The sequence below is a fragment of the Gekko japonicus genome, unplaced genomic scaffold, assembly GCF_001447785.1.
Source record: "Gekko japonicus isolate JY-2015 unplaced genomic scaffold, Gekko_japonicus_V1.1 scaffold127, whole genome shotgun sequence".
In the NCBI taxonomy this organism is placed as follows: Eukaryota; Metazoa; Chordata; class Lepidosauria; order Squamata; family Gekkonidae; genus Gekko; species Gekko japonicus.
The window spans coordinates 1,644,908-1,657,229 of NW_015170891.1; the positions used below are offsets into that span (position 1 = coordinate 1,644,908).

At 48.0% G+C, this 12,322-nt stretch overlaps 1 protein-coding gene across 1 annotated transcript in view; it reads left to right on the forward strand.

Annotated features, from left to right (window-relative positions):
• Positions 1 to 12,322, forward strand: part of TTLL11 (tubulin tyrosine ligase like11) — a 77,319-nt gene that overhangs the window by 3,598 nt on the left and 61,399 nt on the right. The window contains exon 2 of the mRNA XM_015418415.1: positions 14 to 431. Within this exon, the coding sequence (XP_015273901.1) occupies positions 14 to 431 (418 nt within the window). The remainder of the gene's footprint in view (positions 1 to 13; positions 432 to 12,322) is intronic.

Below are 12,322 nucleotides of genomic sequence, written 5' to 3' on the forward strand. Positions count from 1 at the left end.
GCTTGCCCGGCAGGGGGTGCCCCCCTCCCCCGGGAGGCCGGCCTGCAAGCGGCGGCGCCGGGGCAACGGCTCGGGCGCGCGGAGGAGGCGGAGGCGGCTCGGGGGAGCATGCTCAGTTTTCCCGGCGGCGGCAGCCGGAGCAAGAGCGGTCCTGGGCCGCCGGGATGGAGCCGCCCGGAGCCGCCACGGCCGCGCCCGCCGAGGCCCAGCCGGAAGCAGCCGAGGAGGAGGAGGAGAGCGCGGCCCAGCCGTCCCAGGCGCCCCCGGGAGCCGGGGCGGCGCCCCACGGGAAGACGCGAGGCGCGGGCGGGCGGCGAGGCGGGGCCAGGGCGCAGCCGCGCCTCCGCCGGCCCGTCACCGTGGACAGCTCCAAGGCGCGCACCTCGCTGGACGCGCTCAAGATCAGCCTGCGCCAGTTGCGCTGGAGAGAGGTGAGGAGGGGCGCGGCAGGGCAGGGGGCGGCAGGAGCACCGGGCGGCCCTGGGCTGGGCCCCTCCAGATTCGGGCGGGGGGGTTTGGCCCGGCCTGGCCTGGCCGCAGCTCGCCCTGCAAAGAAGGAAGGAAGGAAGGGCTTTCCCGGGCCCTCCTGCCATCTGTCACTGGAGATCCCAGGGATTGAACCGGCGACCTTTGCGTGCAAAGCAAGCCCTTGAGCCCTGAGGTCAGGAAGAGCGAGCCGCCTTATGCCCCACCCGGCTCAGTCTTTTCTGGCAGCAGCTCTTCAGGGAAAGGCTTGTCACTGGCCTGCTGTGCCTGGAGATGGGGGGAACTGAACCGAGGATTTTGGCCTAAATAAACAGGCACTCCTCCGCTGAAACCAAGTTCATAGGACTGGCAGCAGCTCTCCAGGATCCTGGGCTTTTATCGGTCAGTTTTAAGGATAGATGAACCCATTCACTACCCAGGGAACTGGGCTTGGGGCCACCTGTCAGGGGTGCCCTACTCAGTCATCTTTGCTCAGCAGCTGAAACCAACAACTGTTGACAGTTCCACATGTACAATTGGCAACTCCAGCCTCCCTTGCCAATGTTGACTTGATAGATGATAGACAGACAGACAGACAGACAGATAGATATTCTTGGGGAAATTGCCACAGCAGTGCCTGTGCTGCAAATGATGTGCACCTGAGTGATTATGAGATCATCGATAGCAAATACATGTGCTCCTCTGGGCAGTTTGCTTAAGAAGCAAAGCTGTTTTGTTCTTGTTGGATATTCTGTGTATGAGGAGAAGCTCAGGCTTGCCCTGCCCGACAGCAAGTGCCACACAGCAGGGCATAAAGCAGGCCTGGCACTCTGTACTTTCTCACCCTCCAGTCACTTATAAAAACACAGGCAAGTCTTTTGTGAAGTTCAGCCTGGGGTTAGCTGCGGCTCTGCTCCCTGGAGTCCAGCTGCATCTTCTGCCAGGAAGGGGGGGAGAGACTCTGATATTCCTTCGGGTACTGGAAGATGGAGGAAATGGGGGTGAGGGTTTGTGAGCCAGGGGTGCTCCTCGGCTGGGGCAGGGCAGGGGGCACCCCTTGGTCTAAGGCTTGCCTGTCCTTTCCCAACCTTTGCTTGAGACTCTTTTTGGGCTTTCTGTGTGCAAAACTGGCATTCTGATGTGCGGCCATGTCTCCCCTCCCCAAAAGGGGCCTTTCTTAGGCAACTGTCTCTGTCTCTAGTCCAAATGTGTGGCTTGTGCCAGAGCAGTCATTAAAAAGGACATCTTGGCAGGACACCCACTTGGGTCTTGTGCTTCACGTTCTTGGTAAGGTCAGAATAAGGGTGCCCCATCTCCCCAGGCTCTGTGTGTGCAGAACGGCTGTATCACCTTTGCCTGTCCATGCTGGTTCCCAAGATTCCATCTCGTTTTAACGTCGCCGTGAAACAGACCCCAGAATCGGGTTGTGCAGAGAGGAGGGAGCAGGGGTCCAGGGCAAAAGTGACTCTGAGTCCTTGGGCATGAGTCCGGGATGGGTCCTGTAACCACTGCCACCACTCCCTTGGCCTCTCTGTTGGGCTGCTACCCCCTCCACAGTGGGATCACCCCCCCAGGCCATCCCTGGCCCAAGCACAGGTAAGCCCTTGCCCTGTGCAACACAAGTAAGAGCCACTGCCACCCACAGGGGCCACTTGCTCAAGCTCTGGACTGGGGAAGTGGGGTTGTCACCGTCGCCAGTGAGCCAACTCCCAAGGCCCCAAATGGGAGCGGTGCAAGCGGTGGCAAGAATTTTCTTCCTTCCCTCTGTCAAGGGGCGGGGGGCAATTGGGGCCAGTCCAGCATGGGGCCTGGGCAGCTGCCCCAAGTGCCCATAGGCTGAGACCACCCCTGGGAGGGACCCAGATCCTTATAGCACCAACAAGAGCAAGGAGCAGGGCGGGCTCTGGCCCAGCATTGTCCTTGTGTTGCCTTTTTCTGCTAGTCGTGTGGGAAGGCCAAGGAATCAAGCTAAATGGGTATCTCATCCAGCTACCCACCTAGCTTCCGACATTTCAGTAGATGTCGGCCACTGCTTTCGGACATCTTTGAAGTCTGAGGGCTAAGCACTTGGCCTTATTTTGCAAGACACAGAAGTTGGGGATCTTCATAGGTTGAATTTTGTCACCAGTCTGTGCTCCAATAAGAGTTGCAACCAATGTTCCCTCTAAGCTGCGGAGACTCGTGAGCAAAAATTCGACTTCGTGAGCGACTGGCATTAAAGTTGTGAGCCAGCGATTTGGCCACTGCAGGAATCAGTTTGCTCTGGAGCTGCCCTTCCTGAGCCAAGAAAAAAATGTGTGAGCCAGAGGCTAAAAAACTGTGAGCTAGCTCACACTAACTCAGCTTAGAGGGAACACTGGTTGCAACTGTACCCTTTGGCGTCTTTCTCTGCCTTGTGGCCTCCTTTCCCTTATCCTGCCTGCCCTTCTCCAGGTGCTGCTCTTCTACGTTTTCCATTCTGTTTTCACCCCTTCCTGTCCCATTGTGGCTGTTTCTATGAGCGAGCTTTGCGCTCTGGAGTCCTTGCGGTCAGTTGCCCTGCAGCTTAGCCAAAAGAACTCGCTCTGCTCAACTGGGTCTTTATGGCAAGTTTCTACAGCTTCACTACCCTTTTGATAGACATCTTGAAAGACTGACAGAAGGCTTTGCTGAGCTTTGACAGATGTGTTTCCTTCATCTCAAAGCAAGTGTGGATCTGTCGACAGTTGCACATACTCCACGCTGATGGTTTTAAAAACATTCCCCCTAAGTGTCAATCACCCCCCCACACACACACACTCTGCAGTTGGTTCAGAAACTAAGCAGGGTTGGCCCTGGTTAGTACCTGAATGGGAAATGACCCAGGAAGTAAAGAGTTGCTATGTGGAGGAAGGTGATGGCCATTAAATAAATAAATAAAACCACCTCTGTTCATGTCTTGCTTGGAATGCCCCATGAATGGGGTTGCTGTGAGTCACTTGTGTCTCAACAGCTTCTTCCTCCTCCTCCTCCTCCTCCTCCTCCAGACAATACCACATTCTTTGCTTTCCATTCATTTTCTCAAAAAATCCAGAATACGTACACACAGTCTTGCTCTCTGCCCTAATGTTTTAGACTGCACTTGATCCTGGCCGTACATAATTTTATTTGCTTCTCTGCTTGCTGACCAAATGAACTTTCCAAGGTTTCATGCAATTCTTAGAATGTGCTTCGTTCTGCGTTCAAGGGCTGCTGCCTCCTCCACAGTCAGGCATTTAAAAGAGTGCTTTGTAACTCAAAGGTCTTTAAAAGAGTAACAGAGCCTGATCCTCTGAGAAAAGCAGGCAACCCACATTGGAAACAAGCTGAGGGGTTAAGCAGACATTACAAGAGAGGGTTGCCTCGCCAGCATGCCTCTCCCCTCTCACGTCCTTATAATGACTGCTAGAATACAATGGGCAGGTCATTGTGGGGTGAAATGCCGTGCCTCTTGCTACTGAGAGCTAGTGGTGTGAGAAGGGAGTGGTGGTGGAATGTACTCCACGGTGACAGCAGGGTGTGTGTGTGTGTGTATTCAGCTGGAAAGGGGGGGGGAAGGTGTGGATTGGTGGCAGCCCCATCTGCGTCCCTCGTAACGTCCAGTTAGGCACTCAGGTTGGAGCATGCCGAAGAGCGGGAGGGGAAGAAAAGTGTGTAATGCTCTCAGGAGTCCATAACTGAGCACACGGGGTGACTTCTGGGCCCATAAGGAAAGGTTTCTGAGTCCTGGCCCATGCTAGCATTGGGATCATTTGGAGAGAGAAGCTGTTAGAGCACTGGCCAGATTTATTGAAATATTTTGGCTACTCATTTCCATCCTGTCTTTCCCCTGGAAAAGAGAAGAAGAGAAGAGATTGGATTTATTCCCTGCCCTTCACTTGGAGTCTCAGAGCAGCTTACAAACTCCTTTACCTCCCCCTCCCCACAACAGAGATCCTGTGAGGTAGGTGGGGCTGAGAGAGCTCTGACAGAAACTGCTCTTTTTCAAGAACACCTCTTATCAGAACTATGGCTTGCCCAAGGTCATCCAGCCAGGTGCAAGTGGAGGAGTGGGGAATCAAACCCAGTTCCCCAGATTAGAGTCCGCGCACTTAACCACTATGCCAAACTCTCTCTCTCTCTCTCTCTCTCTCTCTCTCTCTCTCTCGCTCTCGCTCTCTCTCTCTCTCGCTCTCTCTCTCGCTCTCTCACACACACACACACACACCTAAAGCAGATTCCAGTAATTAAAAAATAATTAATTAAAAAAACCCTGGAGATTCCAGTTTTTAAAAATGGGAGTTTTAAAAAACTCTAATCAAATCCTAATAAAACAATAAACAAACAAACAGCAGCCAATAAAAATAATCAACAGCTGATCATTAAATAACAGATGGTAAAAACAGCAAGTGGCAAGTGAGAAGACAGAAACAGAAGCTGATATCTCAGCTCAAAGCAAAGGGAACCATTTCTATCTTGCACTTAAAGCATAGCTAAGAATATGCTGAGCTGAGTTCTCTTGGGAGAGGATTCTTTCCTGCTGGATGTGACGGTTGAGGCCTTAAAATGAATTGGTGGGTGAACTCTCCCCGTTTTGGTTCTTTTTATAGCTTGTCTCTGTTTTTGTCAATCTTTCGGTCATTGGCTTTGTAGCTTCATTTGTATTGCAGATGCACATGCTCTTTGTAGGCAAACTTCATGATATTTACAGTTACCTTGCACACCATTCATACATATATTTATTGGCTCTCCAGTGACATTGAGAAATGTATGCATTTTACCTGAAAATTTCAGTCCAAGGAGACAGAAAATGTTGAGGGGGGAAAAAGGAATCATGGATTCAGTCTGCACAACAGAGAAGAGAATTCAAAACAGGGATTTTCAAGTTAGAACAGCAGAGATGAGAAATTTGTAATCATGGCTGCTAAATGGTTTGGGGTTAGGCTTCCCGAATGGCTGGCCTTCTGCTGCCTGTACCTGATCATCCACTAAGAGCTTCTTTGGAAGTCCTTTGCCATCAAAACTTAGGCATGTGGCAACCGCGGAGAGGGAATTTCCATGGCTGAGTCCTGTTAATTGAACTCCCACCCAATTGAGACCCACCTGGCACCTTCTTTGTTATGATTTAGGCTACCCTCTGGCATGTAGGGTGTTTTGTGTGTGTGTTTTGTCCTGACTCCTTTTAATTTCCTATGACATTGGCTGTTAGACTTCTCTTTGCCTGATTTGAAGATCCTCTTCAGTTTCAAAGTGATGTTTTAGATTTTTAATAGATTTTCTGTGGCTGAGATACAAAGCAGGATTGAATTGTGGTATGAATTGTGCTTTTGACATGGGTTCACTAGTTGGCCTTAGAAAAAGGTTCACTAGTTGGCTTTTGACATGGGTTCACTAGTTGGCCTCACAGCCTCTCTCACCAATCTGCAGTGCAGGCAATAATAATACTGACCTACCTTACAGGGTTGTTGGTAAAGACTACAACAAGATAAGGCACGTACAACACTTCAAACACTTGTAATGGTTACACAAATATTTGCTACTATAACTAATACTAATAACAGCAATAATAATAATAATGTCCTAATGTTTTGTTTTGTCAGTGATTTGTAAGTTGAGAAAAGGGCAGCATTCAGTTGTGTGTTCTTTTTAAATAGACTGGTCAGTAAAATTGAAAAGGCCCTTTCTTTGGTAGCCACCTGTCTGAAAAGAGCTCTGAAGATGACCTTAAAGGCTGGTGCACATTCACATGGGAACAGGTGACTTTTTATTAGGCAAGTCTGTCTGTTTGTTTGCTGTGAATATAATTGGTTTTTCCTTAGAAAGTTCAAGATGACTTACAAAACTGACACATAAAACAATTGAAAAACATTAAGTAGTATTATAAAACACCAAGCATTTTAAAATAGCAAAATCATCAGTTTGAAAAGTTGCCTGCTGTCTCCATAGCGACCAAATTATGTTTTCTCTGAGCAGATTTTCCAGTCTTCCACACAATTTATTCTGCTATTTTGTGTAATTGTTGCTGGTTTTGCTAGTTGTAGAGGTGGGTCAATAAGTCCCTGAAATTATTGTTTGGACTTTCTGGTGATACACTTTGAAACTTACCATAAGGGTTAGACACTTGATTTTAAAATAGAAGTAATTCTCAGGAAGCTAAATGTGTCTGAGCAGTCCCATGGAATCATGGCACGCACAGAGCCCTGGGCTTGTCCTTATGTTACTTGGAGCATGGCCAGGTGGAGGTCAAGAAATGTGGCACTTTTTATGAATTAAAAGCTCTCCTTCTGTGGCTCCTCCTTGCTTCATCTTCAGGACATTGCAGCCCCCCCCCCATCCCTTAAAGCCCTTAACGGTCAGGGACCTACATACCTTCAGGACATCCTCTCCCGGTATGAACCCTGAAGGGCATTAAGATCAGTGGATAAGAACCTTCTGGTGGTCCTTGCCCCAAAGGATACCCAGCTGGCCTCAACCAGGGCCAGGGACATTTCCGCCCTGGCCCCCGCCTAGTGGAACTCTCTGCTGAGTGACATCCGTGCTCTGTCTGATCTATTAAAATTTCTCAGGGCATGTAAGGCAGAGATGTTCTGCCAGGCCTTTGGTTGAAGCCAGTGACGGTTCTTTACATCTGCCTGTCACCACTACTACTCCCAAAGCTGAATGCTAGCACTGCCATCTTGTTTTTAAAATGTTTTAATGTTTCTGATTAAATGTTTAAATAGTATGTTTTTATGGTTCTGACTTATTTTACAGTGTAACAAAGCAAATTGTTGTGAACCGCCCTGAGCCCTGCGCAAGCGGTGAAGGGCAGTAAAAAAAAATAAATCTAATTTAATAACCAAATAATAAATACATAAATAAATCTTGGAGAAGGCGCTAAGACATTTACTTGGCAATAGGAACAAATACTGCAGTGGAGGGGGGAGATGGAAGATATTGTTGATATATATTTAAAATGTTGTAAGCCACTTTGAGGACTTTATAGTTGGAAAACCGGTTACTAATGTAGTAAAGAATGAATACGGTAAATGGCAATTAATAAGTCAGGCGAATGGCACTCGTAGAGTTGTGGCGACAATGGCTACCCCTCCACCCGTGAATCTCCTGAGCTGTTAGTCTTGCTGCTGAGTTAGGCGTGAGCTGTCAGTCTCTGTGCAGAGTTTGCCTTTCTGATCGGCAGCAGAACCAGGCATGAAGTTTTCTCCTGCTGCGTTTATGGTTGAGGATGACAGCATTCCTTAATGGGGGAGAGAGAGAGAGAGAAACAGAAACAGTCCCGCATCTCTGGTGGGTAGCTAATTAAGGGAGAGGAAACATTTGGAGTCACAAGACCAGAAGAGTTTGTTTTTCACCACTGCCCTCTCTGGTGAGGGCTCTCTCTTTGCCAACCCATTCCCAATTTTGCTAACTGGTTACATGCTCCATTTCCCATAAGGGCCCTGTCTTCTCAACCAAGCAATAAACATCCACCATTTGACACCTGTCAGTTCACCCAGTCTCTGAATTAGCTAGGGTTTGAACCAGGAGCCTCCTGGTCTGTGGGCCACTCAAGGTGCAAGGTGGTGGCAGCAGGGGCAGACAAAAGGGTTGGCTGTGAACATCATCTAAAACAAATAAAGCATCCCCCTTTTTTGTCCAGGTGTATCCTTTTAATTCACACACATGTCTATACAGGTTTACTTTATTGATTGATTAAATGCATGAAGCGAAGGTTAGTTAGATGACAGTCTTCTTCTAAATCCTTCTGGTTTGCTCTGGCCCTGATTCTGGCTTTGCCTGGCCAATGCCCCTCCATCTTCTGTCCCCGACTGTGGCAACTGGAAGCTTGGGGGGGGGGAGGGTTCTGCTGGAGCAACATCCAGGCATGGTTGGATACCCAGCTGCTGCTAGCTTTCCTTCTGATGGCTCCTTGCAGGAAGGGAGGGCACAAAGTGAAGGATGATAACTTTTCTGTGATGTAATACAGTTGTTACAAGAATAACCAAAGAAGGTGCATCCTAGTTTCTTATATATCAAAAGAGAATAAGGCTTTCAAGATTAAGGTATACATCACATCATTATCTCCTGTGTTTGTTCTGATCATAGTTCAATTTAACTGTGAGGTGTTTAGGAGCTGCTTCTCCTTTCTCAGATTCAGAATCCTCTGAGGAGCTGCCTGGGGTGTTTCCACTGTTTCCCAGTTGATGTTTGCTGTTTTCTTCTGTTTGATTGCTGTCCTCTGCTGTGCCTTTTTCTTTCGCAGTTTTTTGATGTTGCTCCAAAAAAAGTCTTTGCTTTCTGAACAGAATCAATCTTCTCTTTTTTCTCTTTATAGTTGAAGGTAAGACCTTCTGGAAATATCCATCTGAAGGGAGTAGAATGTTGCTGTAGGAAAGAAGTTAGGTTTTTGTACTGTTTCCTCCATTTTCTTATCTCAGATGGAATGTCTTTTAAAACTCTCGCCTCTTCACCTTTGATTTTCAGGGTTGTCCCATTTGTTGCTTTCAGAATTATATCTCTCATTGACCTCTTGGAGAACTTAACAAATACTTCACCGGGCGGGCAGCTTATTTTTCTTGATAAATTCTGGATAGGTTCTGTAAACCATATCCATATCGCTTTGCATAAATTCTGCTTTAAGATCTGCCACTGGAGCCAATGCTTCGCTTAGAATACCTTTTAAGTTCTCACCCTTTTGTTCTGGGATACCTTGAAATCTCAGGACATATAGTGATTTTTTCCATTTGTAGACATAACAGCTGCTCTTTGTTGGAAAGCCTTTCTTTTTCTACAACCTCCAGCCTCTGGTTGATCAAATTTGTCTTAGCTTCAACTTTTTTAAGGGCCTTGACTGTTTCTTCTGTCTTAGTCGCCGTTTGTTTCAACTGGTTCTGGAGAGCATCAAAGTGGTTGAGATTAGTCATCTGGTCCAGCAGAGGACACAGCGCTCTATCCAGCATGTTTGGAAAATCAGTGGTTGCTTCCGGTTTGGGAGATGTCGTCACTGAGCTGGCAGCTCCTGAAAGACGTTTCTTCCTAACCGCCATTTTATTTCCTCACATCGACATTGTTTACACAAGGGAAAACCGGTTAAGTCTCTTAAAGTCTATTGTTTCTATACGCTTTGTTCTATTCTGCATGATACTCGGCTAGTTGTCGCTCTTTCCAGTCAAAACTGTCTCTCTGCCCCTTGCATTTGCTCATAGATCACAGCTTATTTAAGGGGGGGTAACTCCTCCCCCTTCTCCGATTTGGCCTGGGGTTTTGGAGTGATTATCTGCTTAAATGCTTGATTAGTTACATGAGAACTCGCACTCACAGTTCATTCTGCGGGTTCAACCGAAGGTGGGGAGGCCATTCAAAATCCTCTACATCACTTGCTCGCTCAGCCCGGCATGCACCTCTGCTTCCATACTGGTCTCATGGCGGCGGGACCTATTGGGGTAAAGAGGAGCCTCAATTCCTCGGCTGTCACCTCGGAAGAGGCACCCCTCGCTCCCCAGGCAATGAGCCCCCTACAAGGCTCTGGGGGAACCTGGAATCGTCCGGGACTCCTCCCGTCCACTGCGATTACGGGGCGCTTACATCAGAGTGCGATGGAGCGTACCCGTCCAGCAAGTCGCTAAAACCGGAAAACCCCTCCCCTTTGGCTTTCTATCCTCCTGTCCAGGCAAACAGAGAAGCAGCTTTCAATTCGGCTTGTAAACTTTTGTCTGGGTGACATCACTAGGTCGGATACAGATTGGATGGTGCAAACTGGCAGGGATGCCCAGAAAACCATGTAAACCAACATGATCTGCACTATAATCCAAGCGCACAGACAGGGTGGACTCCCAGGACTCCCTGTGGCAGTTGCATTAGCTTGCTCTTGGAACCCAGGTGCAGTCGTATTTTTGTTTTGTATATTTATTATAAGAACATTTCCCAGTGGGATACTGCAGCAATGTGCAATAACACCGATCTGTGATATATAATGGGTAATTAAAAACAAGCAACACATTAAAAATGCACACACGAATTTCAAACTAACAGGTGCCAGCCGCTTTTTTAAAAAAGTCAGCATCCTAAAACAGCAGTTCCACAATTCAGCAGCAACATCTTGAAAACTGAAAAGTCCCTTGAAAGAGGACCAGTTTCAGCAGCTACCAAAGAGCCAGTCAGGATGGTGCGGGAGAATGTTCCCCTGGCTTGGCACAGCCACCAAGAAGACCCTCCCGGCCAGCTGGCTGCCATACCTCAGGACTGGGGGCACAGGGAGAAGGACCTCTAATAACAGACTCTGGAGAAGGCTATAACTATTTTGGCCTTTTAGAACTCTGAAAAGAACCAGCACTTTGAATTGAGCCAGGAAACAAATGGGCTGGCACTGAAGCTGGTGTAGAACGGGTGCCCACGGGGCAGCTCTAATCATCAGACCAGGGATTAGTAACTATTCCTATTAGTAACTATTCTGAACGAGAGCTTTTCTGACGTGCTTTTGGTGGCTTGTGAAAGGAGGTCAGTTACTATAATGGATCTAAAGAGCTCGTTCTCTCGTTGCTTGTATTGTGTTTTGTGAAATGAAATTTAACTGGTTTCAGTGATGCCAGCCGCCCTGAGTTGGGCTGACTGGGAGAAAAGCAAGATATTAATGTTTTAAATCAACAATAAAGAAAAGCATAGTACGTCCACAGCCCTAATCTGCATGAGGAGTAGTAATCTCTGATTCCTCTTCAGAGGCAGTCCTACGTAAAGCATATTGCGGTAGTCTAGTCTATATGTCGACAGCACATGAGTGACTGTGGTCTGATCCCTCAGATTTGAGAAGGAAAACAAAATTCCAAAAATTGACTCCACCAAATATAGTCCTTTGAGTCTTTTTGGTTTCTGGGTTTGATGGCGTGCCAGTAGATTTTGACTTCGCTTGCTGAGTGGTGCTAGAATTTCTTCTTGCAACTTTGAGGAGGCCGGCTAGAAGAAACAAGGTTGGCTAAAACTGGATTTTGTTCCAACACGATCGGAGCGTTTCAGGCTGACTTGCTGGAGGAGCCAGCAAAGGTGCAAGTGGGAGTCTTGTTGCTTATGTATGGAGGTGTTAATCAGAACGGATAACGCTTCTGAGCAGTCCGCCGAACAAATCCTTTTGGAACAAGATGACACCATCCTCCGCATGTGTGATTTGCATAATATCACGGAATTAGCATAATTAGCTCAAAAAAGTGGAAAGCTGCCTAATAAAGTAGTTCTCTGTGTATGGAGCTGGAAGAGAAGATCGGTGGGGATAGTTGGGCCTGTAGGGGGAGCCCTTGTGTTTGCTATTGGGACTCTGAGGGAGAGCAGCAGTTGCGGAAAGGGAGATTTGGGAGCCAACCCCAAATCTGGTCGCTACAACCCTGTAAAGCCAGAATTATGTTATCCCCATATTGAATCGGGCTTGAGAGTCAGGGCAGAAGTGCAATTTGAACCAAGGGATGTCCTCATGCATGTAGCTAAATTTAATAATTGGGTGCTAAATCAAATGTCACAGATGACTCCGTGGAGGTATTTAATGACAACTGAAAACTCAGCTGTGTGGGGAAAGAGAGTAAGGGATGGCTGTGGCTTAAATGTAGTTATATATTGGAGTTGCGTTTCAGCGAGTTGCAAATGAGGGAGGGACTGGTTGGACCAAAGTTTTCTTGAGAAAGGTGGCCTGTATCTAAAGGAACATGTGGGGTTTCTGGGGAGGTGGGTCTGGGTATAGGGATCAGCGAGGGAGAGAGCAGAGTGGATTGAGAGAGTCAGTCCCACTGAAGTCATTGGGACTTACGTCAGAGTAGACATGCACAGGACCGGTCTACACAAGAGCAGGAGCCTCCTGGGGGCAGACTGGAGCCGCTTGCTGCGTGCACTTCCTTTCTCTGTCCCTGTTGCCATGGCGATG